Here is a 25968-nt window from a genome sequence, read left to right on the forward strand (position 1 = left end):
AGCACTTTTGTAGAAGTTTTGAATTCCATGCTGAGCTTCTGTGGAACTCCTTGTGCTGTTGATTTTTTTTATTTTTTTATTTTAGCAGAATGGGCTGTTAAGTGGAGCTTGACAATGTTGTCACTGTTACTACTGATGAATCCATTTAGTCTACGTCTTCTTCCCACATTCTTAATGAGGACAAAACATATTGGACTTCATCTGAAGGTTGCAGCATTTTAAATGTGTGAATTGGCTCAACTTATAATTAAGAAAGTTTTAAAACTTAATTAAGTTTTAATTAGGAAAAATAAACTTTTATGAGAGCCTGGCTATAGTTTGAGAATGATTTTCGGTACAGTCCTTGGTAACAAAATCGCTCCTGAGGTTGGGAAAGACTGCTGGCCTCTCTCGTTTTAGCAGGTCCACTCTGTTAATTAGCCGCCTGTTAACACATCATTAACATTACACAGACAGCCGGGGCCTCGACTCGGCACACAGCATGCAGCAGCTGGCTGGACGGAGCGGAGAGCGCGCTCGGGTTGTGTCATGTCTCTCTTGTGTTTAGCAGGCATTAGCTGCAGTCATGTTAAACGGCAGTAGCGATGACTGACAGTCATTTTATATGCAGTTTTGTGTAGTGAGAGAAGACAATGAAGAGGGACTTGGGCCTCCTTTTCAATACGGCCCTCGCAGGCTTCAACTCACCACCTGGAACAGCATCACATACACTTTGTACAAGTGGTCACTAAATAACAGTGCAAAGGGGGTAGGGGACAGCGAGGAGACCACTTTTTAAACTGGAACATGTTTGTTCTCATCCAGATGTGGATCATCTAGACTGGGGGTCAGTGCCCTGCAGCTCTTTTACTGCCCTGTTGTGGCTCCACAGCTGAATTAGATTAGTAATAGTAATATAATAATAAAATAATCCTCCTTTACAGTAAAATAAAGCTCAGCTGATCATTCAATGCAGTTTATACAGTAAATGGTCTTAAACGCTGGAGTTAATGTAGAACTGCTGATTCACCCTTTAACCCTGAAGATCAGCGCAGGCTGCTGGTCAGCATAGCAACGCAGACAACAGTCTTGCCCAATCAATAGATGACTATTGATATTTTGGAGACAAATTGACTTATTTGTGTTTATAGTCACTCCAGCTGGTTCCAATTGTTCCAATTTACCCGTTCCACCTTAAATGGTGCAGCAGTTTCATTCTGGCACCTCAGACACCATTTAAAGTGGAACAGAAAAATTTGAACAAGAATTCAATGAGAAGTGACTTCAGCTTCGTAAAAAGCCGAACGTTGAGAGACATTTTGCAAGAAACTGTTCTACTTTTGGAAAAGTTTCCTGCTGGAGATGTGAGAAAAGCGGCTGTAGCTGAGCTGAAGCTTGATGTCTATGTTTTCCTTTCTATTTTTTAGTCTATACTAGGACATCAGCACAAATCAGGACACATTTTCAGTTGAGATGGTAAAACGTTAAAATGTTGTGGTTCTCAAGGTAGTTTGGTTTTTGTTGAAAGGTCAGAATGGCTCTTTGTAACATTTGGGTTACAAATTAGTGGCGACCACTAATCTAGACTTTGCAGTGCAGATCATTTCTTTTAGGTTCTTTTAATACTGCTGATGACATCATCTAACGTTTCTTTCTTCCTCTGGAACCCTGGTTCTCTCCTCAGCCAACAAGAAGAAGGAACGTCCCGAGATTTCTCTTCCATCAGACTTTGAGCACACCATCCATGTGGGCTTTGACGCAGTCACTGGAGAGTTCACTGTAAGTGTGTGTCTGTCAGTGCATTCATACACACAGGCTGCATTTGATGATGATGTCTGACCTCACAATGATTAAGCTTGAACATGAGTGATCACAAGCTCATATTTCATCACGATGTGGTTTGTTTGGTTTGATTATTTATGGCATGATTCGACATCGCGTTTAACAAAATACACTGTGGACACAAACTAGAGGCAGTATTTACAGCAAAACAGCAGGCCTTTCTGAAAAAAGGTTAATGCCTATTATTAAAACTCATTTTAACAGCGCAGATCAAACCACATCAACATACCTAAAGATATTTCCATATTATGCAACAGTGAATTCCGGCCACACGAGCTGATTGGTTGAGAGGCATTATAATGATGCTGTTATTTTACCATAACATCACATTTTTTTCACAAACACTGTATCACTCTACTGAGACACCGTTGCTAAGCAACAACTTTGACAGCTGTAGGAGCCATTTGAATGTTTTCACTTCTTACTTTGCCACAAACAGAAAACGGACACTGTTAAGGTCACATCTGACAGACAGCCGATTTGGTCAGACTCTGAAGATGAGACGACACTAAACTCCCAAACTGTCGTCACCACTGAGCAGCTTTTCGGTCGGCAGCTGTGACAGAAGAACAGCTCAACAACCTGGAATCAGCCAGAAATGAACCCAATACCATTCGCCAAACTTGTCGTCTGATCTTCAGACTCTGACCAAATCAGACTGAGCCATAAAACTGACCCAATAAAAACAGAAAAGCTGCTCAGTGGTGACGACAGTTTGGGAATTTAGCGTAAGGAGCTGGAGAACGAACTGCCGGCTGTGCAGCGAGTGGGCGGAGCTCGTTACTCTGACGTAGCAACAAGCTGCTTGTTAAGGAACTATAATTTGGAGGAAGGAACTGAACATTAAAACATATTAAACGCCGCGTTCACGGCCAGTTTATTAATTTCTTACTGTATTTATTTAACTGTTGTATTCTGGATGTAGACTCCCTCTCGGGTTCTACTGCTGAAATATGCAAAACATATGATTTTTATGCGTTTTACCAATCACACTCCCCTAATCCAGTTAAACAGGCCTTTCCTTCTCAAACAGTTTTCCTTCTCGTCTTTGATGAGTCACTTTTATGGGTTTGCAGCCACAATAAAATGTTTGTTAATGTTCTCGGTTTCTTTTTCACTCACCATCAGCAGCCAATCCGGCCTGCTCCATCGCACGAGACCAAGCAGAGACCTGACGTAGTCGAATATATTTACAATTACAAAAAATGTTTACAAACATTTTAATGGCAAGAATAAAGTGATGTTATAATAATATTAATTACAGCAGTTGCCCAGTGCCCACTGCTGCATTACTGCCCCACAGCCCGGTGGTTGGGACTCTCTGGGTTTATAACATTTCCAAAATTTGATGCTATTGAATTTCCTCCTTGACTTAGATGCGTTAAGATTAAGAAGGCATTTGTGGAAGGCCGTTGGTCAGCGTTTTGGATTTCCAAGACTTCCCGTGAATCTTAACCAGTAGGAAAGGCCCTGATATCTTCTGCAGACTGATTAAGACTCAAAGACAAGCCGTTTGAATAGCTGCTGCAGACAGAGCTGCATTGTTGTGCTGCCCTTAGCTGAGAGTTTATCTGTTTATAAGGGAACAGACTGAACTTTGAGTTACCATCTAAAATCTGCCTGTTTAACAGAGAGATTAGAAAATGACATACACTCTCACTCTCTCTCACACTCTCACTCTCGCTCACACTCTCACTCTCTTTCTCTTCCTTTCTCTCTCACTCTGCCCCTTCTCTCTCTCTATCTTTCTCTCTTTCTGTCTCTCTCTCTCTCACACACACACACACACACACACACACACTCTCTCACTCTCTTTCTTTCTCTTCCTCTCTCTCTCCCTCTCTCTCTGTCTGTGTAATGAAGGTTAATGAGTGTTAACACTGGTGTTTATGAAAGCTGTGCTGCTCCAATCATGACAGTCCCTCCCAAATGACCTGCATGTGTCCTTTAATTTGTCAGGCCTGTTAGTGTTCATGCCTTGCTGTCTGCGCTCGTGTAAGCTAGGGCTCCAAAGCACGGGCAAAAAAAATCTGATGTTTAATAAATGAAATAAATTGTTTTTTTTTTTTTTTAAGGAAATAGAAAAATAATATTTTTTTTCTTTTCATTTAATCAAATATAATATAAATGTGCATTAACATTTGCAGAGATTGTGTTTTCTTCTTTCTTCAAGTTAAAAATCAACAAAATTGACCAGGGTGCCCAAACCTTTGCGTGCAACTGTAAAAGCAGTGATATTCTAACAGCTACTTAGGTCAGACCTGCAAGCGCTGAGGAAAAGCAGTCAGTTTTCCCTGAACAGCTTTTTCTGTGTGGGCATATACATAAATGAATAAACATGCTTCTTTTCTATATTGGCCAACAAAATATTTCACTTCTTAAAAGGCTACTGTGTTTTGTTTTGACATGCTTGTGTGAGAATTGCATCAGAAGTATTCATTCTCATATTGTGTGTGTGTGTGTGTGTGTGTGTATGTGTGTGTGTGTGTGTGTGTGTCTGTAGGGTATGCCCGAGCAGTGGGCTCGGTTGCTCCAGACTTCAAACATCACTAAATCAGAGCAGAAGAAGAATCCTCAAGCGGTTCTGGATGTGCTCAAGTTTTATGACTCCAAAGAAACAGCCAACAGCCAGAAATACATGAGCTTCACAGGTGAGACCTTTACAGAGTGTGAACAGTGACTGTCAAACTCCATTATATTACGAGTTAAGGCTGTGCTGAGGCATAGATTTCCAGCTTTGGAAGGATTTTCAATTCAGTCGATTACAAAATCAGTCACTTCAATTACAACAGTTAGAATTTATATGAGAAAAAGCCCAAGTAGAGCTGGGTGATATGACAAAGATTAGATTAAGTGAACCTTATTAGTCCCACAATGGGGAAAATTTCACCTCCGCGTTTAACCCATCCATGCATTGAAACACCACATACACATTAGTGAACACACACACTAGGGGGCAGTGAGCACACTTGCCCAGAGCGGTGGGCAGTTGGGGGTTAGGGGTCTTGCTCAAGGGCACCTCAGTCACGTACTGTTGGCTTAGGAGATCAAACTGGCAATGTTCCGGTCACAGGGCTGGTGCCCTGACCTTCAGCCCACAGCTGTATTATGCAATATAAGAAGTTTGCATGATACATGATATGTCACAATATTAATTTTTTCTTAATTTTTTTTATTTATCTGATAATATTGGAACCAAGAAAGTAGTGCCATGTTTCAAAAAATGTTTCTGAACAACCAATCAGTTATTTGTATTTAACATTAACTGCACTAAATACTGGACTAATTGTGCTGTCTTTGTAATTAAACAGGCAGCTGGGAAATGTTTTAGAAGTCCTCGATATAATCAGGAAGGCATATTGTGACATATTGTGTCGTGATTTATCATGATAACGACAAACAGTATTCGGCCCCCTTGAACTTTTCAACCTTTTGCCACATTTCAGGCTTCAAACATAAAGATATGAAATTGTAAATTTTGTGAAGAATGAACAACAAGTGGGACACAATCGTGAAGTGGAACGAAATTTAATGGATATTTTAAACTTTTTTTTAGAAATAAAAAACTGAAAAGTGGGGCGTGCAATATTTTTCGGCCCCTTTATTTTCAGTGCAGCAAACTCACTCCAGAAGTTCAGTGAGGATCTCTGAATGATCCAGTGTTGACCTAAATGACTGATGATGATAAATAGAATCCACCTGTGTGTAATCAAGTCTCCGTATAAATGCACCTGCTCTGTGATAGTCTCAGAGTTCTGTTTAAAGCGCAGAGAGCATCATGCACACCAGGCAGGTCCGAGATACTGTTCTGGAGAAGTTTAAAGCCAGATTTAGATACAAAAAGATTTAAACATCTCAAGGAGCACTGTGCAAGTGATCATATTGAAATGGAAGGAGTATCAGACCACTGCAAATCTACCAAGACCCGGCCTCCCTCTAAACTTTCAGCTCAAACAAGGAGAAGACTGATCAGAGATGCAGCCAATAGGCCCATGATCACTCTGGATGAACTGCAGAGATCTGCAGCTGAGGTGGGAGACTTTGTCCATAGGACAACAATCAGTCGTACACTGCACAAATCTGGCCTTTATGGAAGAGTGGCAAGAAGAATGCCATTTTTCAAAGATATCCATAAAAAGTCTCATTTAAAGTTTGCCACACACCAAACATGTGGAAGAAGGTCCTCTGGTCAGATGAAACCAAAATCGAACACAATGCAAAACGTTATGTTTGGTGTAAAAAGCAATACAGCTCATCACCCTGAACACACCATCCCCACTGTCAAACATGGTGGTGGCAGCATCATGGTTTGGGCCTGCTTTTCTTCAACAGAGCCAGGGAAGATGGTTAATATTGATGGGAAGATGGATGGAGCCAAATACAGGACCAATCTGGAAGAAAACCTGTTGGAGTCTGCAAATGACCTGAGACTGGGACGGAGATTTATCTTCCAACAAGACAATGATCCAAAACATAAAGCAAAATCTACAATGGAATGGTTCACAAATAAACGTATCCAGGTGTTAGAAGGGCCAAGTCAAAGTCCAGACCTGAATCCAATCGAGAATCTGTGGAAAGAGCTGAAAACTGCTGTTCACAAACGCTCTCCATCCAACTTCACTGAGCTTGAGCTGTTTTGCAAGGAAGAATGGGCAAAAATTTCAGTCTCTCGATGTGCAAAACTGATAGAGACATACCCCAAGCCACTTGCAGCTGTAATCGCAGCAAAAGGTGGCGCTACAAAGTATTAACGTAAGGGGGCTGAATAGTTTAATAGTTAAAAAAAGTTTAAAATATCCACTACATTTCGTTCCACTTCACAATTGTGTCCCACTTGTTGTTGATTCTTGACAAAAAATTACAATTTCATATCTTTATGTTTGAAGCCTGAAATGTGGCAAAAGTTTATTATTATTAGAGCCAGACAAAGGAGAAAAGGGTGAGATGAGCTTCTTTTCCACCGTTTACAGGCTTTAATGTCTGTTCGGTGCTGTTACCATGGTAACGCTGAATGATGACACAGCGCAGTGGAAAAAAAGCACATGAATTCCGATCTGAGCATCACATTGAGGTCACATGGTCACAAATTGTATACGTATCTGATCTAGGACCACATATGAAAGTGGCTCAGGTTTTGAAGATTTGAAAACATCAGATCTGAGTCACATTAGGGCAGAAAATCAGATTTGAACCACTTCAGCCTGGTAATGTGAACGTAGCCTTAAAAAATCAGTTTAGGTCAGGGGTGCTTAAACTTCTGCATGCAAAGAAATGCTTTGTTCTGGACAGCATCCCGACAACATGTCGTAAAAAAAGAAAAGGAGTGTTCGACGTGTGCAGTTTTTTGCGCATTGTTTATTCAGTGTGTAAAGGCATTAAGCCTGTCCCGCCCACTTCACTCTGACAGGCTGCACACAGATGCCTACTTTTACTCCAGTCATGTCGAGCTGTTACTTTCACTACCTTAACATATACACAATGCTTGCCCACCAAGCCTGGACTGATGAAGAAAAACTTGTTGTTTTCCTTCACGCTGTCATTGTGTTGTTTTTGTTTGTGTGTTTTTCCAGATAAGAGTTTGGACAGTTACAGCTCCTCCAACGCTGTGGTAAGTCCTCACTAACGTCCTGCAGCAGATGCTGCTGTCCAGAGAGTGAAGGAGGAGGAAGGAAGGGGAGATTGATGGACTGACAGACAGAGTGAATGTGAGGATGGAGATAATAGAAACGGAGGATGAGGTTTAGTGAGGGATGCGCATGTGCGTGTGTTCTGTGTGTGTGTGTGTGTATGTGTGTGTTCTGTGTGTGCGTGTGTTTGTGTGTGTTCTGTGATTGTTCTGTGTGTGTTTGTGCATATGTGTGTTCAGTGTGTGCGTGTGTGTGTGTGTGTGTGTGTGTGTGTGTGTGTGTGTGTGTGTGTGTGTGTTCAGTGTGTGTGTGTGTTCAGAGTGTGTGTATGTATGTTCACTGTGTGTGTGTGTGTGTGTGTGTGTGTGTGTATAGAGGTGAGAGGTAGAAGCTCAGCATGGTTATGCACAGACAGAGACGTGTACAGATAAACCCCCTTCTCTATTTTTTTCTCTCCTTTTTACTCTCTTTCACCCCTTACTCTATTTCTCTCCTATCTCTTTCTCCCACCCCCTCTCTTTCATTCTCTGTCTACCTCCGTTGCAGTTTTCTTTTTCTTTCCTTTTCTTTCCTTTCCTCTTTTCACACTCTTTTCCTCTTTTTTTCACTCTCCCCTTTTCTTTCCCACCTTTCTCCTTTTTAATATTCTCTCTCTCTCTCTCTCTCTCTCTCTCTCTCTCTCTCTCTCTCTCTCTCTCTCTCTCTCTCTCTTTTTTTTTTTTTCATTTTCTTTCTTTATTTGACCTCTTTCCCCCCTCTCTCTTTCTCTCACATCAGTTTGTCTCTGTTTCCTTTTTCTCACCTTTCTCTCACTTTCTGTCCCCACCCCCTTCTCTCTCTGCACTGTGAATCAGCATCTTTCAGTCTGCGCTCTGTGCTGTTAGCTGGGCTGTAGTGAGGAGGCTTCATTCTTAAAGGGACACTGATGGGGCTCCTAATGAAACAGAAGGGACTTCTGAGTTCACTCAGGTTAGATTAGGAGTGAATTTGCTCCTGAAACCTGGCAGTTTGCACTTTAGGCTCAGTTAGAGTGGACAGTGTAGGTGCAGAGTTCTCTTCAGCACAGTGGTCAGAATGTCCCAGATACAGATTTCTGTATCGGTCCTCCAGTTTCAGTGCCTTTTTCGAGGGCTGACATGAGCTCACACCTGGAGCTGGACACCGTTAGCTGGCATGCTAGCTGTTAGCGTGTTTTGCGCTAACGTGGCTGTGGCCGTGGCGCAGCCTCACTTCCTATCCACCTTCCTCCGACATCCACAGAACTCCAAGGCCGTGTCCGAGACGCCTGCGGTGGCGACTGTATCTGAAGACGAGGATGAGGATGAAGCTGCCCCACCACCTGTGATTGCCCCCCGACCTGAGCACACCAAATCTGTGAGTGTTTCTTCCACTACACGACTGTAAATCAAAGCAATTTCTGCAAAATTCACAATAGTTAATGAAGCTTTCATAGCAGGTAACGACTAATTTACAGTGGTTACTGAATAATCTATAGACATTACTGAAAGATTTATGGTACTGACAGTAATTCTTAGTACAGACTGCATAATTAAAAGTAGTTACAGTATAATTAATGAGTTATTGACTCTTTTCTGAACAATTTACAGTAGATCATGAATAATTCATTGTAGATACAAAAAATTGTTCCTAAAATTTTAAAATGTTTTAAAAATTTCCTAGTAGTTACTGAATAATGTGTAGTAGATGGATGTAGCAATGAATAATTAATTATGCTTACTAGTTACTGAATAATTCATGGTAAGTACTATTACAGAAAATAACGAATAATTTATAGCAGTTACTAAATAATTTATAAAAGTCACTGCATTTACTGCATAAGTTGGAGATGTTACCAGAAATTTTGAATAATTGATAAATAATTAGCAGCACATTGTAGTTACTGAACAATTTTACTGAATAATTTATAAAAATTATAGTAGTTGCTGAATAATGTATGCTAAATACTGAATAAATTAGTCATTACTGCATAATTTATTATAAATAAATTATAAATAAATACATATAGTAGTGTCCGAATAATTTATAATAAATAGTGAATAAATGATACTTGTTACTGAATCATTCATAGTATATACTGAATAAATGTGAGCAGTTACTGAATAATTCACAGTAAATATTGAATTAATTATAGTAGTTCCTGAATAATTCATAGTAGGTGCTGAATAGATTTTAGTATTTCCTGAATAATTCGTAGTAAATACAAGAATACCCAATCATGACACTCACCTGTTTCCAATTAACCTGTTCACCTGTGGAATGTTCCAAACAGGTGTTTTTTTTGAGCATTCCTCAACTTTCCTACTCTTTTGTTGCCCCTGTCCCAACTTCTTTGAAACGTGTTGCAGGCATCAAACTCAAAACGAGTGAATATTTGCAAAAAACAATAAAGTTGATCCGTTTGAACATTAAATATCTTGTCTTTGTAGTGTATTGAATTGAATATAGGTTGAAAAGGATTTGCAAATCATCGTATTCTGTTTTTATTTGTTTTACACAACGTCCCAACTTCATTGGAATTGGGGTTGTAGTTTCTGATAGTAAATACAGAATAAATTGTAGTGTATATGATTAATTTATAATAAATGCTGAATAAATTGTAGTAGTTACCAAATACTTAATAGTAGGTACTGAATAAATTATAGTAGTTCCTGAGTAATTTATAGTAAATAGTGAATAAATTAGTAGTAGTAGTTTATGATTAATTTATAATAAATGCTGAGTAAATTATAGTAGGTTCTTCAGTAATTTATAGTAGATGCTGAATAAATTATAATAGTTCTTGAATAATTTATAGTAGATACTGAATAACTGAGTGTTCAGTTTAAGAAGCTTTCACTCTGGCAGCCTTTCTTTCTTTTGCCTCCCTTTCCTCTCATCATCCATACACACACTCCACACTCACCTGGTCCCACTCTGTCTCTCTCTTACTCTCTGTGATTATTTTGCCCCCCCCCTTTTCATTCTCCCCTCTCTCCAGCCTGTCTTTTTCTTTCTCTCTCTCTCTCTCTCTCTCTCTCTCTCTCTCTCTCTCTCTCTCTCTCCCTCTCTCTCACTCTCTCTCTCTCTCTGTCTCTCTCTCTGTCTCTCTCTCTCCCTCTTTCTCTCTCTCTCTCTCTCTCTCTCTCTCTCTATCTCACCCCCTGCTGTCTTTCTCCCTCCCACCCTCCTCCACTCTACTCCTCCCTGTAGCTCAGGTATCTCTGGGTTGGGTTTATAATGAACTCTTTGAGGTAGTGTCGTGCCTCTGAGCTAAGCCTGTAATTGAGGAGCAGATCTGTGTGGGTTCAGGCTGGGTTCTTATTAGGCCTTCACTGTGAGTGCATTTCATTTGGTCCCCACAATGCTGCGGAAACATAATCATTCTAACACTGCTTAAAATGCTAGTCCTTAGCAGAGGAACAAATGAATGCTTAATTTAAAACCTGCAGCTGTAAAAGAGACAGAAACGTCTAAAGCTGATGTTTGTTTTTGAGGTCAAGGTTAACATCTCCCCAATAAGGGTAGTAATACATGAATGTCAGAGTGTGTGTTAGATCTAATTGTTGAGGCTGGGGGTTATGGGGGGCAGGGAGAAGCCCTGTGTCAACGCTTTGATGTGGTCGAGGATTGTGGGAGCGTGTTGAGGTCCTGTAGACAGCGTGTGATTAAAGAGCGTGTGTGGAGCCGTGTGCTCCTCACAGGTGTGGTCTGATCTATCATGCGGATGACAGTTCTGAAACGAGTGAGGAAAGGCTTGAGCCTCATTAAACCTGACTCTAAACCTCCATCACCACACAGGAGATGGATGATCTGACAAAATATGAGCCCAACACATGCGCACCGAAACCTCACTGCTCATTTCATGCGTGCAATCTGGTCGTCTTTTGGCAAAAATGCACCTTTTGAATGAGGAAAAAAAGCCATAAATGTGATTAACGCCTCACAAACTTTTACAATCAGTTACAAAGTAAGTGTAAACGTATTCACATGCATAGTGTGTTTACACCTCTTAAAATCCAGGCTTATTACATACTAAGGCCTATTATTCAGCAACTACAGGGTCCTCAATGCAGACTGGCTGAGCTATTCGTAGGTTATAGAAGTGTGTAATAAAACTTGCTGCTGGTGGTTCCTGGCCATTTAAGTGGTTAAATATAATTCTGAAGGGTCTACTACCTGACACAAAACACTATATAGTCCATTTTTGGCCTGCTTTTTTCAAAGCTACACTTAAACCTTTGTGGAACAGAAGAGTACGGAACCATGAAAAGTGAGCAGTGAAGTTGTATTGATTTCCAGATATTCCGATTTCTTTAATAGCTTTGAAAAAAGTGGGCATGAAAGTGAAGACTATCCAGTGTTTTGTAGAACCTTCATGGCTACCGGTGTCATCATACATGATGTCATCAAACGGGCGAAGGCCTGTGTAGTGTCATCACACAGAATTATCTTCAACCACTTAAATGGCCAGGAACCACCAACAGAACCAAAGTTTTATTGCACACTTCTATAACCTAAGAATAGCTCAGCCAGTGCATTGAGGTCCCTGCAGTTGCTGAATAATAGGCCTTAGTATGTAGTAAGCCTGGAGGTTAAGAGGTGTAAACACACCATGCATGTGAATACGTTTACACTTACTTTGTAACTGATTGTAGAAGTTTGTTTATAGTTTGTAAATTCATGTATGAAGAGTTCATGTATGAATGAATGCTTTATAGTTCATAATGGGTGAAAGAATAACTTGAATATTGCTTCGTATCTCCAAAATGGTAACTTTACAGGAAAAGGAAAAAACCTACTTTACTTTTAATGTAAGTCAATGGAACCAGATGTTTTTTCAAGATATTTTGGGCCATTTCTTTTGGTCCATTCATCGTGAAATTTATGTCCAGTATAAAGGGCAACATCTATTTTCAAATCATGTCAAAAACGGGACAACATCAAAAATGGAGATAAAAGGTTGTCTTCCGACAGCAGAGATATATTTATGAAATTATGAGAGCAGTTAGTAGTTCCTTGTGAAATTATTTTTGCATCAGCACTAAATACTGTTTGGACTGTTAGGTCTATAAGAAAGTCAAAGCCAAATAGCGCTTATGTCTGATACCGAACCAAGCAGGCGGGTGCTCTCGCTGGTTTTAAATAAACAAAATGGCAACACGATCTCCACTGTTCCCCTCTTATTACCTTGGTATGTTATGGTTGATGAAAACTTGAATAAAATATTTCAGTGTTGGTGAATAGCGAGGAGAAGTGTGTCTGTTTATTGGCAGGAATAACGTTAGCGTTTGGGAAGTGAAACTGAAACAATGGAGCGGCAACTCTGATAAACATCACAAAGCGCTGTCATAATATTCATAACTCTCAGTTTATCACACTTTAGTTTTATTGGACCAGTAACGGTAGCTAACGTTAACATTTCAGCTGTGCGCGCATGGTCAGTTGCTAGGAAATAGACACGACAGTTAATCCTAGCTTGAGATGAGAAAAGATGCTGTAAGATAAAATAGGACTTGATTAGGATTTGCTTCTGTAATACATATTAGTGGAAAACCTTATCCTGACCTGTCAAATCTTAAGCTAAGACTAAAAGATAGGAAAGTTCAATAATACAGCCCCTGGACTCAAGCTTGTGTTCTCTGGACAATATGGCCAGCGTTTAGACAGCTATGCCACTCAAGAGCCCCTCACTCCCACTGTAAAGGCATCTGTGGGAGCTCAGAGAAGGATGGGTTCCCCATTTGATTCTTGGTTCCTCTCAGTGGTTCTCCCACATGCTTTTAGGGAGGTTTCCTGACATCTGTCTCCCCCAGCAATACTGGTTAGGGGGCATTTCTGGGCAAAATGTTTTGGAACAGTATTAATGTACAAATAAAAACTGACCTGTAGTCTGGTCATGGCTGTCTAGTTGCAGCTGACCTCATCTAGACATTAGATTGCTTTCTCTGAGCCTGTAATCAAGTACTGCGTGCAGATAGTTTGGTCCTGATCTACTGCAGCTCGTCTCCTGTTGTGATTTATTTTGCCGGGTGGTTTTATTTTTATCCGCCTGTAGCTCATAAATGTTAAACAGTGTGTAGCCTGTCGAGGCGGCGTGCCCCCGTCAGCGCCCCCTCTAGCCCAGATTAAAGGCGTCAGGCTGTGTGCTGAGTGAGAGGAGGCTATAATGAGCAGGCTGATGCTCCTCTCTCCTGCTGCCGGAGTCAGAGAGGAGAACCGCACACACAAAACATGCTTTTGTTCCCAGATTACAGAGGCAGAACGTCACTCCTTCACTCTTCTTCCGTTTCAGAATTCAGGTTTTTATTTTCATACATTTCAGAACTCAAATGTCCTGTTACAGAACCCGAGAGCATTGTTCTGACCTACAGAACCAACAAAACACCCCTCACTTTGTAGTAGAACCAGAGAAAAACAGTTCTAAAAGTTCTGCCTTTCTCCTTCTCTCTCTGTTTCTGTCTTTCTCTCCCTCTCTCTGTTTCTTGTTCTCTCTGTCTCCTGCATTATCTCTCTCCCTCCCTCTCTGTCTGTCTTTCTCTTTTCATCTCCATCACTGTCTCTGTGTTTCTCTCCCTCTATCTGCCTCTCTCCCTCTCCATCTCTCTGCCTCTCTCTCTGCCTCTCTTTCTCTCTCTTTTCATCTCCCTCTCTGTCTGCCTCTGTCTCTCTTCCTTCTCTCTCTCTCTCTCTCTCTCTCTCTCTCTCTCTCTCTCTCTCTCTCTCTCTCTCTCTGCGCAGTATTGGCTCAGAGTGTTAAGCACCTGACTCCCTCACGGTTGTTTTTCCCCCTAAAACGAGTTAAGAGGCGCCACATGATGCAGCACAGCTTCTTAAAATGGACCTGAACCGAGAAAAGATCAGAGCTTTAACATTACAGGACAAATCTGTGAGTTTACAGTCATACTCAATCGAGCAGAAAACAAGAGGCAGTAGACCAAATCACAGTCTAATCACAGTCAAATTACAATCTCATCACAGTCTCATCAGTCTCATCGCAGTCTCAACACAGACCCCTCACAGTCTCATCGCAGTCTCAACACAGATCCCTCACAGTCTCATCACAGTCTCATCACAAACCTAATCACAGTCTCATCACAGACCTAATCACAAACCTAATCACAGTCTCATCACAAACCTAATCACAGTCTCATCACAGACCTAATCACAGTCAAATCAGTCTCATCACAGTCTAGTAATAGTCTCATCACAGTCTCATCACAGACTTAATCACAGTCTCATCACAGACCTAATCAGTCAAATCAGTCTCATCACACTCTCATCACAGTCTCATTACAGACCTAATCACAGTCTCATCACAGTGTCATCACAGATCTAATCACAGTCTCATCACAGTGTCGTCACACACCTAATCACAGTCTCATCACAGACCTAAGCACAGACCTAATCACAGTCTCATCACAGACCTAATCACAGTCTCATCACAGACCTAATCACAGTCTCATCACAGACCTAATCACAGTCTCATCACAGACCTAATCAGTCTCATCACAGACCTAATCACAGTCTAATAATAGTCTCATCACAGTCTCATCACAGACCTAATCACAGTCAAATCAGTCTCATCACAGTCTCATTACAGACCTAATCACAGTCTCATCACAGTGTCATCACAGATCTAATCACAGTCTCATCACAGTGTCATCACAGATCTAATCACAGTGTCATCACAGTGTCGTCACAGACCTAATCAGTCTCATCACAGTCTCATCACAGACCTAATCACAGTCTCATCAGTGCCATCACAGACCTAATCACAGTCTCATCACAGTGTCATCACAGATCTAATCACAGTGTCATCACAGTGTCGTCACAGACCTAATCAGTCTCATCACAGTCTCATCACAGACCTAATCACAGTCTCATCACAGACCTAATCACAGTCTCATCAGTGCCATCACAGACCTAATCACAGTCTCATCACAGTGTCGTCACAGACCTAATCACAGTGTCATCACAGTCTAATGATGGTCTCATCAGTCTCATCACAGACCTAATCACAGATCCAATCACAGTCTTATCACATACTTTATCACAGTCTCATCACAGACCAAATCACAGTCTCATCACAGACCTAATCACAGTCAAATCAGTCTCATCACAGACCTAATCACAGTCAAATCAGTCTCATCACAGTCTCATCACAGACCTAATCACAGTCAAATCAGTCTCATCACAGACCTAATCACAGTCAAATCAGTCTCATCACAGTCTCATCACAGTCTCATCACAGACCTAATCACAGTCTCATCACAGACCCAAACAAGTCAAATCAGTCTCATCACAGTCTAATGATAGTCTCATCAGTCTCATCACAGACCTAATGACCGTCTCATCACAATTGCATCACAGTCCCATCACAGTCTAGAGTTATTGTTATTATTTTGTCATTTTTTTCTCAGTAATTTCATACAACTGTGCGGATAGGTTTGAACACCCCTGGTCAAATGACATTGAAAGTGACCGTATTCTTCTACAGAGAACAAACAGAGAATTTTTATGCAAATTTTTTCCTTTGAATTTTGTATATTTAACATATTGGAAAATTATAAAATGTGCTGTAACTTTTGCATGTGCTACTTTTTATGGTTTTGTCCCACTATAAATTAAATGCAAAACCCACTGATTTTTCAAAATTTCAGCATATTTCAGTAGCTGAGGTGTAAATAGTCATTTTGAGTGGTTTAATGTGAAACGGTTCATTGCAGAAAATCTTACTGACTCAGATTTCTTTACAGTGGTGGTGGTAGAACAGAGCATTTTTGCAGCAAACCACTGTGAATGGCTCTGTTTACATCTTCACTGTTTAGTTATATAAAATATGTGGGAAGATGGTGGAATTCCTCTTAAAGTTCAACAAATAAACAGTAACTATTCATTAACATGAGCAGACGTTTGCCAAACATGCACACTACTGTAAAAAACTATTTTCCCATTTAATTTAAATTTCTCTGTCGACACGTTTCGAATCTGCACATCTGACTTTTCTGAAGGAAACCTTTCAAATTCAGAGACGTCGGGTCAGGAGTTTTTTTTTTTTTTCTGACAACTTTAGGGGTCTTAATATATTAACGTCACACGCACAGGGTCTAAAAGAAGGTTCAGCTCAATGTTTAGGTCTCAATGTAACATCAACATACTGTATGAAGATCCGATGACAGTAGCAGATACTATACTCACATCTTCAGAACTGAAAGAGAATGTGGGAAAGGATGCCAAGTTGCGTGCAATTTCCACCAGAGAGATCACCTAAAACAACTTACATAGTGTTGCTATAAGTCACCTCTAAGGCTAAGAGCAGGTAAAAGTGACCCAAATCTTTCCCACAAAATCTGATTTTTGTTGTTTGGCTGTTCACATTATCTTTTAAATGTGATTTGTATGCGACATCAGTGTCAACAGATCAGCTCCTGAACCGACCCACATGCGCAAAAGAACAGAGCTTTACAAGGCAGCTTGTCCGGAGGTAAACAATCACGACTGCCAACAAATAACTTTCACTCACAGAGGATCAGCTTTGTCTTCACCAGCATCACAGGAGCCATCATGAAGTTCCAATGATTGACAGTGTGTTCGAGGTCACCATAAAAAAGGGCACAACATTCGGCCACGGCCGCTTCTTTGATTTGTGCCCTCAGATTCAGCCTCGGGCTCCTCCAGCCACGTTCGGCTGCTTCGTCAAAACCTCTTCAAACACTGAGTGGCTGCAATATGTCTCTGTTTTTGGTACCGAAACATCAACCTAAATGTTTGAGTCTCAGCAGCGCGAAATGATGATGAATGGATTCGGACTGACCTAAAAGTCACACAAATTCCGATCTGGCTGTCGCATTGCCACAGATCGGATACGGATCGGATTTCAGTGCCACATATGAAAATTAAAAATGTCAGATTCAGTGTGTTTTTCTGTTTACACTGAGACACAGACACACATCTGTGTCATACATGAAGAAAAAAAATCTTATTTGGGCCTCTTTTACCTGCAGTGTGAACGTAGCCTAATAGACTTGCTTATGTGGTTTGAAGCTGACCTGAGCTAGTCCAACATCTCCCAAATTATTTCTAATAATAGCAGCTGTTAATTTGTAGCATTGTGACACTAATAGATAACGAACAAATAAATGTGTAAAATATTATAAAATATGAAACAACAAAAAAATCAGCTGTCCAAAATAGTTCAAATCCTGCTTTATTAATCTGACTTTTCTGTTTGTTTGATATATGAAGCAACAACAAAAATGTAAAGAAAATTTTAAAAGCATGTTTTCTTTTTTACTCATACCAATAACTTTTCATCAAATTCAAATCATAATAAAGTATCTCCTCTTACATTTACAGACACAAATGTGGTATTGACTGAAAGTTGAGAATCTGCACTTTTCACACAGTTTCTCTGCTGTTTCGTTGAGCTACGGAGTGAGAAGTAATTAATTTAAAGTTGTGTCATGCTTTTGCTTAACTGTAGCTTCTAAGGGTTAAACTGTTAGGAGTTCTAAAAGCAGGCTGGGTATTTAGAACAGCGTAGATTAACAGAGAGCCTAATCTGGCTTGGCCTGGCCGTTTGTGGTGTGAGTGTAATGTGGTCTCTTTGAGTGTGGTGAATCAGCTTTTCCCCAGAATGGCCCTGCGGGTCTGTGGAGGCCCTGATCCATGACTGGCCGACCATACTGGGATACGTAATGCACTGTATTTCATTAGTGCCACTTTCTGAATCCTCTCTATTTCTCTTTATTTCCCTCTCTGTCTCTGTTTAGATATACACCCGTTCAGTAATTGAACCACTGCCTCCAGCCCCCACCAAGGATGTGGCCACCTCTCCCATCTCTCCCCCACCAGCTGAGGGTGGCAGCCCCACCCCCAGTCCGTCCAGCACCACCCCCCGCAGCGCGGACAAAAACCGCAAGAAGAAAATGTCAGACGAGGAGATCCTGGAGAAACTACGTAAGAGTTAACACAACTAGATAGGATTAATACCAGAAAATACTGAGCTGGTTTTATCACACGTTTGCGCGTATCATATGTACACAAATGGAGCTGATTGGCCAGGAAGTGTTTGCTGTCGGACGTTTTGCCGAGTTGTTAAAGCTGCACTATGTAAGATTTTTTTCTGAACATTGAGAGACATTACTGATTCAGGAGAATAAAAACAGGCGAACAAAATATGGTCAGTGTGAGCTGCTCGGAGTTGTTAAAGCCTGAAGTAATCATTTAAAAGTTAGAGACGTCAGGTTGGACGTTTTTGTTTTCCTGACCGTTTTAGTTTCTTGAGTCTTTATGCATTTACGTCACAAACACAGGCTCTAAAAGAAGTCCCGGCTCGGTGTGCAAAATCCGCATTATACTGATGAAGATATGATGAAAACAGTACATAATTCACACACATCCTCTGAAGATGTGTCCTTCACCACGTTTAGACTGAGCTCACTTTGAATTCCCTTTCAATCAACGGATTCATCCACTCAGTAAAGGGGTCCAGAGAACTCATATTACAAAATGTATATTACGTGCAATTGCACATTTCCACCAGAGAGGCCTCCAAAAACTACTTCCATAGTGTTGTTATATATGATCTCTAATAGTCTGGCATATGTGGTTTGAAGCTGCCCTGACCTGGTCCATCATCTCCCAAACTGTAGAATAAACCCTGATATTTCTAACAATAGCAGCTGTTAATTTACAGCAATGCGACAGTAATATCTGTAGTATCATGAACAAATACATGTACAAAATAATCAGCTGTCCAAATTGAAGGCTAAGTCCTGGTTTATGAATATATTCATCAAGCTATGCTTTTGAACAACATCCCAGAGGGTTTAGCCACTCTCACTTTCCTCACGCTGTGCTGTGCTGATATAGTAAGATGTTGTCCTTCACTTGTCCTAAGTCTTAATCTTCAAAGACTTAGTCTTAATCCTAAGACTTTGCATATATGTTGCATATAATATGTTGAACACACAACATAAACAACTGGTCTTACAAATTCAAGTTCAAAGTGTTTATTGTCATATGTACAGAGGAAACAGGTTTCCTTATATACAATGAAAAGCTTACTTTGCTCCTCGCTAAGAATGCCAGATATAACATTAAAAATACAAAAGAGTATATATACAACCATATATATTAATCAAGAAACAGTGCAATGTATAAATTACAGTGGTATGGATGGAAAGTGCTGTGCCTTGCCGGGAACATGATTATCTGCAGCAGAAATGAGTGGTAAAGTGCAATAGTGCAATTGTAAACATGTGCTACAGTTAAAGTGACAGTAGTTGCAGGTTATTCCTGAGGAAAGTGTTCTTTACCAGTGGGGTACACATCACACGTCTGTACCTAAGTCTGGCAGACCGAAGTGGGAATAGTTATTTCTGGTTCAGAACTCTGATTGCGGTGGGGAAGAAGGAGTTCTTTAGTCTGGAGGTCTTGCACATCATGCTCCTATACCTCCGGCCTGAGGGCAGAGGTTTGAACAGACCGTGCTGGGGGTGGGTTGGGTCTTTGATGATGGAGGCAGCCTTCCTTTGGACTCTATGGTTGTAAATGTTCTGCAGAGAGTGCAGTGGAGAATTGGTGATCTTCTCTGCAGTCTTCACCACTCTCTGTAGGCATTTACAATCCATCACGGTCAAGCTGCCGTACCACACAGTGATGCAGCTGGTCAGGAGGTTCTCAATGACGCAGTTGTAGAAGTTGCTAAAAACAGTGAAATTATAACAGGCTGTTTTTGCAGCTTCATTTCCACATATGGACTAGTAAATAAACGACACATTGATTTTTCAGTGAGAGCAATAAGTAGGGAGGAAGAATAAATAAAGGAGATAAACTAAAGTACATATTTGGAAAAACAGATTATTAGAGATTATTTAACAACTTGTTGTCGTTAGGCACAGTGCTAATTGCTGGAGCACAGATTTTTATTGCTGTTATTTCCATTTGCACTATAGATCCAGTATAAAACTAAATATGCAGACTTCAGACACTAAACCTGTCTTAGCTGATTGACTACATTTGGGTTGAGGGGGACATTGTGACTTTTCCCAGACCAGTCGCTTTCATCCCCAGGGTTTTGGAATATGTCTAGTAGTGAATTTAGTTTGTTGCCCAAAGTCTTTGTTTTTTATGACTGCATTTTTGTTTTAATGCAACACAAATCAATACCCTTTTTATGACTATCACTTCCTGAATGAGTGACTGTAATGATCTGCATGCTGTTCTAAGAGCCTGTATTTTAAACACTCATGCTACAGACGTGTTAAGGTCGCCCTCTACTGGTAAGAAAGGGATGCTGCTTCAAAACAAATCAGTCATCCTGTGTGTCCTTCCTTCCCTCCTTTCAGCCAGGGCTTGTAAACTGCCCACCTCTCAGTGGTTGCCAGGTTTTTCCACTGATCTAACAGCACTCCTTGTGTTTTTGTGTGTGTTCCCTGTGTGGCCTGAAGTGACAATCAGACCTCGTAAACCATGTTCTTTCCACAGCCTTTGTCTTTTTGGTCTTTACCGAGATGTTTGTTCCACAGCCTTTGCCTTTAACAAACCAAATGTGTCAGTCTTTCCCAAACAGGTCCCACCCTTCTATTTCTGTATCCTGCATGGGGGTGGGCAATATGGTATTTTTAATTTGAGTGATTTTATCAGCAGCATGTCTGTGTGGTGGGTACCACCTCTGCTTTCAGAGCTGTAGACTGGGATCCAAACCCTCTCTCTGGGCAAGAGTCCTTGGGCAAGACTCCTAACACTGCCTTCGCTACCTGTGAAAATGTAAAGTCAATCTGGATAAGAGTGGCTGCCAAATGCCATAAATGTAGAACACTGAGCAACTGAACATATCATATAAATGACAGATTTAGGTCAGATATAGAGAGACAGTAACAACCAGTGTACCATTCCTGCATAAACTGCATAGCAACAAGCAGATGATTGGATGTCAGACCATCATCATCTTATTTTATTTGCTTAGTTTTACCTCTCCTTTATTTTCCTTTCAGTGTGTGCGTTAACATGCACTTAATAATCCGATAATTGCAGAAAATCTGATTTTATCAGTAATCCAATCAACGCGTCTACATTCAGTTAAGTAATCAGACAATGGGGAAACTCCAGGTCTACATGAGTCAGACAGTAATCAGATTTCTGCTTTACAACCAGCTGATAAACTCACAGAAGAAGAGGTTTTTAGAAAAATATTGTGTCACTTTATCTGAAAATATGAACATATACATCATCTAGAACATTAATAATATTTAAATCCTTCATATCATCAAGCATGAGTTTGGTTTCTGCGCCACTAAAAAGTGTTTTGCTGCGTCTCGCAGCGATGCTGCTCGCTTATTTCTGGTACCACAGTCTGTTTTCACACATGCTCAGACTGAGAAATCCGGAATAAATCAGAGTAAGAATTCACAGCACCAAGAAATTTGATTACTGAGCTGAAATCCAGCCTCTTTATCACATTTCTTAATCAGATTCCGATTTAGAAATCAGAGTTGTGCTGTTTACACGACCATTTGATTAATCAGATAACTGCAGAAATCATTATGATCAGATTATTGAGTGCATGTAAACACGCTCACTGTTTCTTTATAGTTTATTTTTGCTTTTTTAATGTAGCGCAACTGTTGCTGTCTGTACAAATGTAAAAACTTTATAAACCTCAAAAGAACTAAATTTCATAACACATGATGCATGTTGTATATACTGAAAATGGCCAAGTATTGTGATGTTACATTTTTTGCCATATCGCCCACCCTTAATCACACACTCAGCTTTTTCAACCTCTTTGTCTTGTTTCTGTTTGACTGTTTGAGATTCTTTCCTTCCAGTTTGAGGGGAAACTCCACAGCATGGGACTATTTATCTGGCTTTTTGAGGGAAATTTAACATTTGTTTACATTTTAAAAAGGAATTCCACCAATTTATCTAAATGTCTGCATAGTACAGTTATTAAGATGTAAACAGTCATTCAAAGAGGTTTGGTGTGAAATGGTTGATTGTACAGACTCAGATGTCTTTACAGTGGTGGTCATAGGAACCAGGGGTTGCCATTACTACAACACAAATATATCAATTTTATTTACTATCTATTTTGTGTTCTTTTTACTTTTTTGCATAATTTGAAAACTTCAGTTACATTTTGCATTGTGTTAAAATGTCAAGATAAATGGACCAACAGAATTATCCCAAAATTAGTTTAAAAAATCTTAGTTAGGAACGCTTTTCCCGCCTCCTGCGAAGTCACCGTTTTGAAGATGCTCTGATGGTGACGATACGTAGCATTGATGATGGTAAAGTAGTAAATCAGAAAAGTACAGCCTTCTCAAAAGCATATTCATAACAATTTCATGTAGGAACTTTCTGTGAGGAGCTTTTAGAGGGGGACATCTGGTTCCTATCACCACCACTGTGAACAGTTCTGACTCGGTAAGTTTCTCTAGAACAGAGCATTTCACACCAAACCGCTCTGAATGTCTGTGATTACATCTGGACCACTTAATTATGCAGAAATTTTGAGGAAAAAAAAACGGTGGAATTTCCCTTTAGAAGAAAAGAAACCATGCTGTCCTCTACATTCTCCAGCTTTAATCTTGGAAAAGATTCGGTCACACTGGCAGTAGAGGGCATATCTTTATTGCCCTTTATCTTTCTCCCTCTGAGAGCTCCAGTCTCTCTAACCACCCGTACTGCACCATTAGTCTTTTAGGAATTCTCTGCTTGTGCCCTGATTGTAGTCTAACTGTTCTGTCTGTCTTTCTCCATGTCTAGGGAGTATAGTTAGTGTGGGGGATCCCAAGAAGAAGTACACACGATTTGAGAAGATTGGCCAGGGGTGAGTCTGATTTCAGATTAGAGCTGCGAAGATTATTTGATTAAACTCAAATCAGTTAAAATCAATTAATTGGTTCAAATATCAGTTTTATGAACAGGCAGTTATTAGTTGTCAGTTTGTGTGATGATAATGCAACAAATTATGCATAATAATATGATAAAATTCATATAATATGCAATAATATGATGATATGATACAATTCCCATCCTGCTCACTCTTATTGTAAGAAACAGGGAGCCTGATGGATCCACCTGGATGCATTTTATTTGCCACATAGTCTTTTTTATCTTTCTTTTTAAACGTTTTTTGGAGTCAGTGAAAATTAATACAAATTTTGTTATTAATATCATTTTTATGATTTGGCCCTTGAATAAAAAAATAATAGGTCTTAAGATCTGTGGTGCCAAAGTTCTCAACGATTGCAAGCCGTTTAAAACGTCAAATGTTTCTCTTTGCTCTCGATCTCAGGGCATCTGGAACAGTTTACACAGCGATAGACATCGCCACAGGACAAGAGGTAAAAGGACAGCTTCAAAGATGCTAAAGATAAAAGTCAGTGCACCTCGAAGTGACCACTGATGTGTTCAGCCTGCCCGAATCAGAGGAAATGAGAGAGCCTGACAGGGGCCTAATGAGCTGTAGAGGTTCAAGTTCAGGTTGAAATTTTGCTCTTCTCTTGCTGTCTTTCAGGTGGCCATTAAGCAGATGAACCTGCAGCAGCAGCCCAAGAAGGAGCTCATCATCAATGAGATTTTGGTCATGAGGGAAAACAAAAACCCCAATATTGTAAATTACCTGGACAGGTGGGTTCACCACAGAGACTTGGCAAGCGTCGCTCCAATTAAAATTTCTTCTTTTGATTCAGTTTTCCAGGATAAAGGAGTTGAAAAGTCCTGTTTCTCTTAATTTTAAGAGCAAAAGTGTGCACCTTCCAGCCAATGAGTGTATATTATATACACCACATGTACAGTCAATGGTACAGCTCCTCAATGATTGTAGCTAGGGCTGGGCGATATGACAATCTTTATCAGTATCGTGATAAATTTTTCTGATGCTTTTGTTAGTTTGCTGCTTGTTGATTAACTCATACATCTGCTGCAAGCGCCATCCAACGTAGTCTGCTGAAGGTATTGTTTTAAAAACAGTTTTAAAGCTAAATTTGGACTTCAAATGTGGATACTCCCCTAACAACGTACAGCATCCTGCAGCTGGGTTTCAGCCTGCACTACTACCAGTGGTTGGGTTGTTGAAACGAGGACAGTTAGTGTCATTAATAATTTATCACGTTAACTCATTATTAAAGCGTTGACTTTGACAGCCCTAATATAACAAATTTTTGTAGACAGAAAGCTTTGCAAATATAGTGACTAAAAATGTTAAATGATGGCAGTGTCTAAGCTTCGAATCACTTTATTTGCCTATACATGGATTTTATCTCAGCAATAAATGTCCAGAAGTTTTCAGACAGCCAAGAGAGCTGATAATATAATGGAACATTTGTGTGCAGCTCCGCACAAGTCTAAGGTCACCATGTCCAATGCCACGTATGGGCTAGAGGTGTATAAAGCCCCCCCCAATGCAGCAGTGGCCTGTGAAGCAGTGGATCTGTGTTCTCTGGAGTGATGGAGCTCCCTCCGCTACCTTTGTGATGAGTTGGAGTGATCCAGAACTGACCGTCCAACATCTGTACCTGCCCTCTGAAATGTTCCAAAACCTAGTGGAAAGCCTTCCCAAAAGCCTGGAGGCTGTTACTGCAGCAAAGGAGGACAAACTGCCTTCATTTCAGAGGAAACCCAAACGAGTTATTGTGTACATGAACAATAGAGAAATCTTTCGCATGGCGAAAACCTTCGTCGCTGTTGTTTCATGATTTTCTAAATTCACTCTCATTTCATTATCGTTGTGGCCTCTCCAGTGGGGATTTTGCTGTTTCCATAGTAACCCCCATCGCTTGGACTGTAATGGTGCCTGTGGGAGCGGGCGGACGGCTTTCTCCGTCTCTATAGTTACCTGCTCCGTCTCAGCACTAATGCATTAATGTGTCATCCCAACCCACCATTGTCTCGTTGCTATGGCTACTCTGAGTCCTCCATCAATAGCGCGGTGTGTTTTCATGCTTTCATGTCTGCTTCCCATAGTTACCTGGTGGGCGATGAGCTCTGGGTAGTCATGGAGTATCTGGCCGGAGGCTCTCTGACCGATGTGGTGACTGAGACGTGCATGGACGAGGCTCAGATTGCCGCCGTGTGCCGAGAGGTGAGCGCGGAATGTGTGCTGGATTATGGCTAAAGTGTCTGAGCTCAGTTTCAAGGCTTTCCCTTTTTTAAAGTGATCTGCAGGGAGGTTTCATGTTCTCCTGTTTAGGCCCAATCTCATTTCTCATTTTTACCCCTAATACTTGTTTTCAAGTGTCACGTTGCCCCTTCAAACGGAGATACAAGAGGTGTAGTGGTTGAAATCTCCCCTCTGAAATGAGACCCTCAAATAAAAAGAGCATCACTTCATTAACAGCTACTAGCGCTGCACTGTAGGCGACCCTGCCCGTCTGCAGTGACAGCAGAGGAGGGTAAAGTTCAGCTCCTCACTGCTGGGCTTTAGTTACATTTAGGGATCATACACCTTCTTCAAAGAGGGGGGGCAATTATTTATTATCACCCACCCCTAATTCTTCAGTGATATGAA

General features: G+C 40.6%; 1 protein-coding gene across 7 annotated transcripts in view; it reads left to right on the plus strand.

Moving 5' to 3' along the window:
- pak1 (p21 protein (Cdc42/Rac)-activated kinase 1) overlaps nucleotides 1-25968 on the plus strand; it is a 100778-nt gene that overhangs the window by 65589 nt on the left and 9221 nt on the right. For all 7 annotated transcript variants that reach the window (XM_037540092.1, XM_017704172.2, XM_037540089.1 and 4 more), the window contains 9 exons: nucleotides 1664-1758; nucleotides 4325-4472; nucleotides 7392-7429; nucleotides 8709-8822; nucleotides 18221-18407; nucleotides 23223-23286; nucleotides 23755-23803; nucleotides 23977-24089; nucleotides 25425-25542. In XM_037540092.1, coding sequence (XP_037395989.1) covers nucleotides 1664-1758; nucleotides 4325-4472; nucleotides 7392-7429; nucleotides 8709-8822; nucleotides 18221-18407; nucleotides 23223-23286; nucleotides 23755-23803; nucleotides 23977-24089; nucleotides 25425-25542 — 926 coding nt within the window. The remainder of the gene's footprint in view (nucleotides 1-1663; nucleotides 1759-4324; nucleotides 4473-7391; nucleotides 7430-8708; nucleotides 8823-18220; nucleotides 18408-23222; nucleotides 23287-23754; nucleotides 23804-23976; nucleotides 24090-25424; nucleotides 25543-25968) is intronic.

Source organism: Pygocentrus nattereri, chromosome 7, assembly GCF_015220715.1.
Source record: "Pygocentrus nattereri isolate fPygNat1 chromosome 7, fPygNat1.pri, whole genome shotgun sequence".
Taxonomy (NCBI): domain Eukaryota; kingdom Metazoa; phylum Chordata; class Actinopteri; order Characiformes; family Serrasalmidae; genus Pygocentrus; species Pygocentrus nattereri.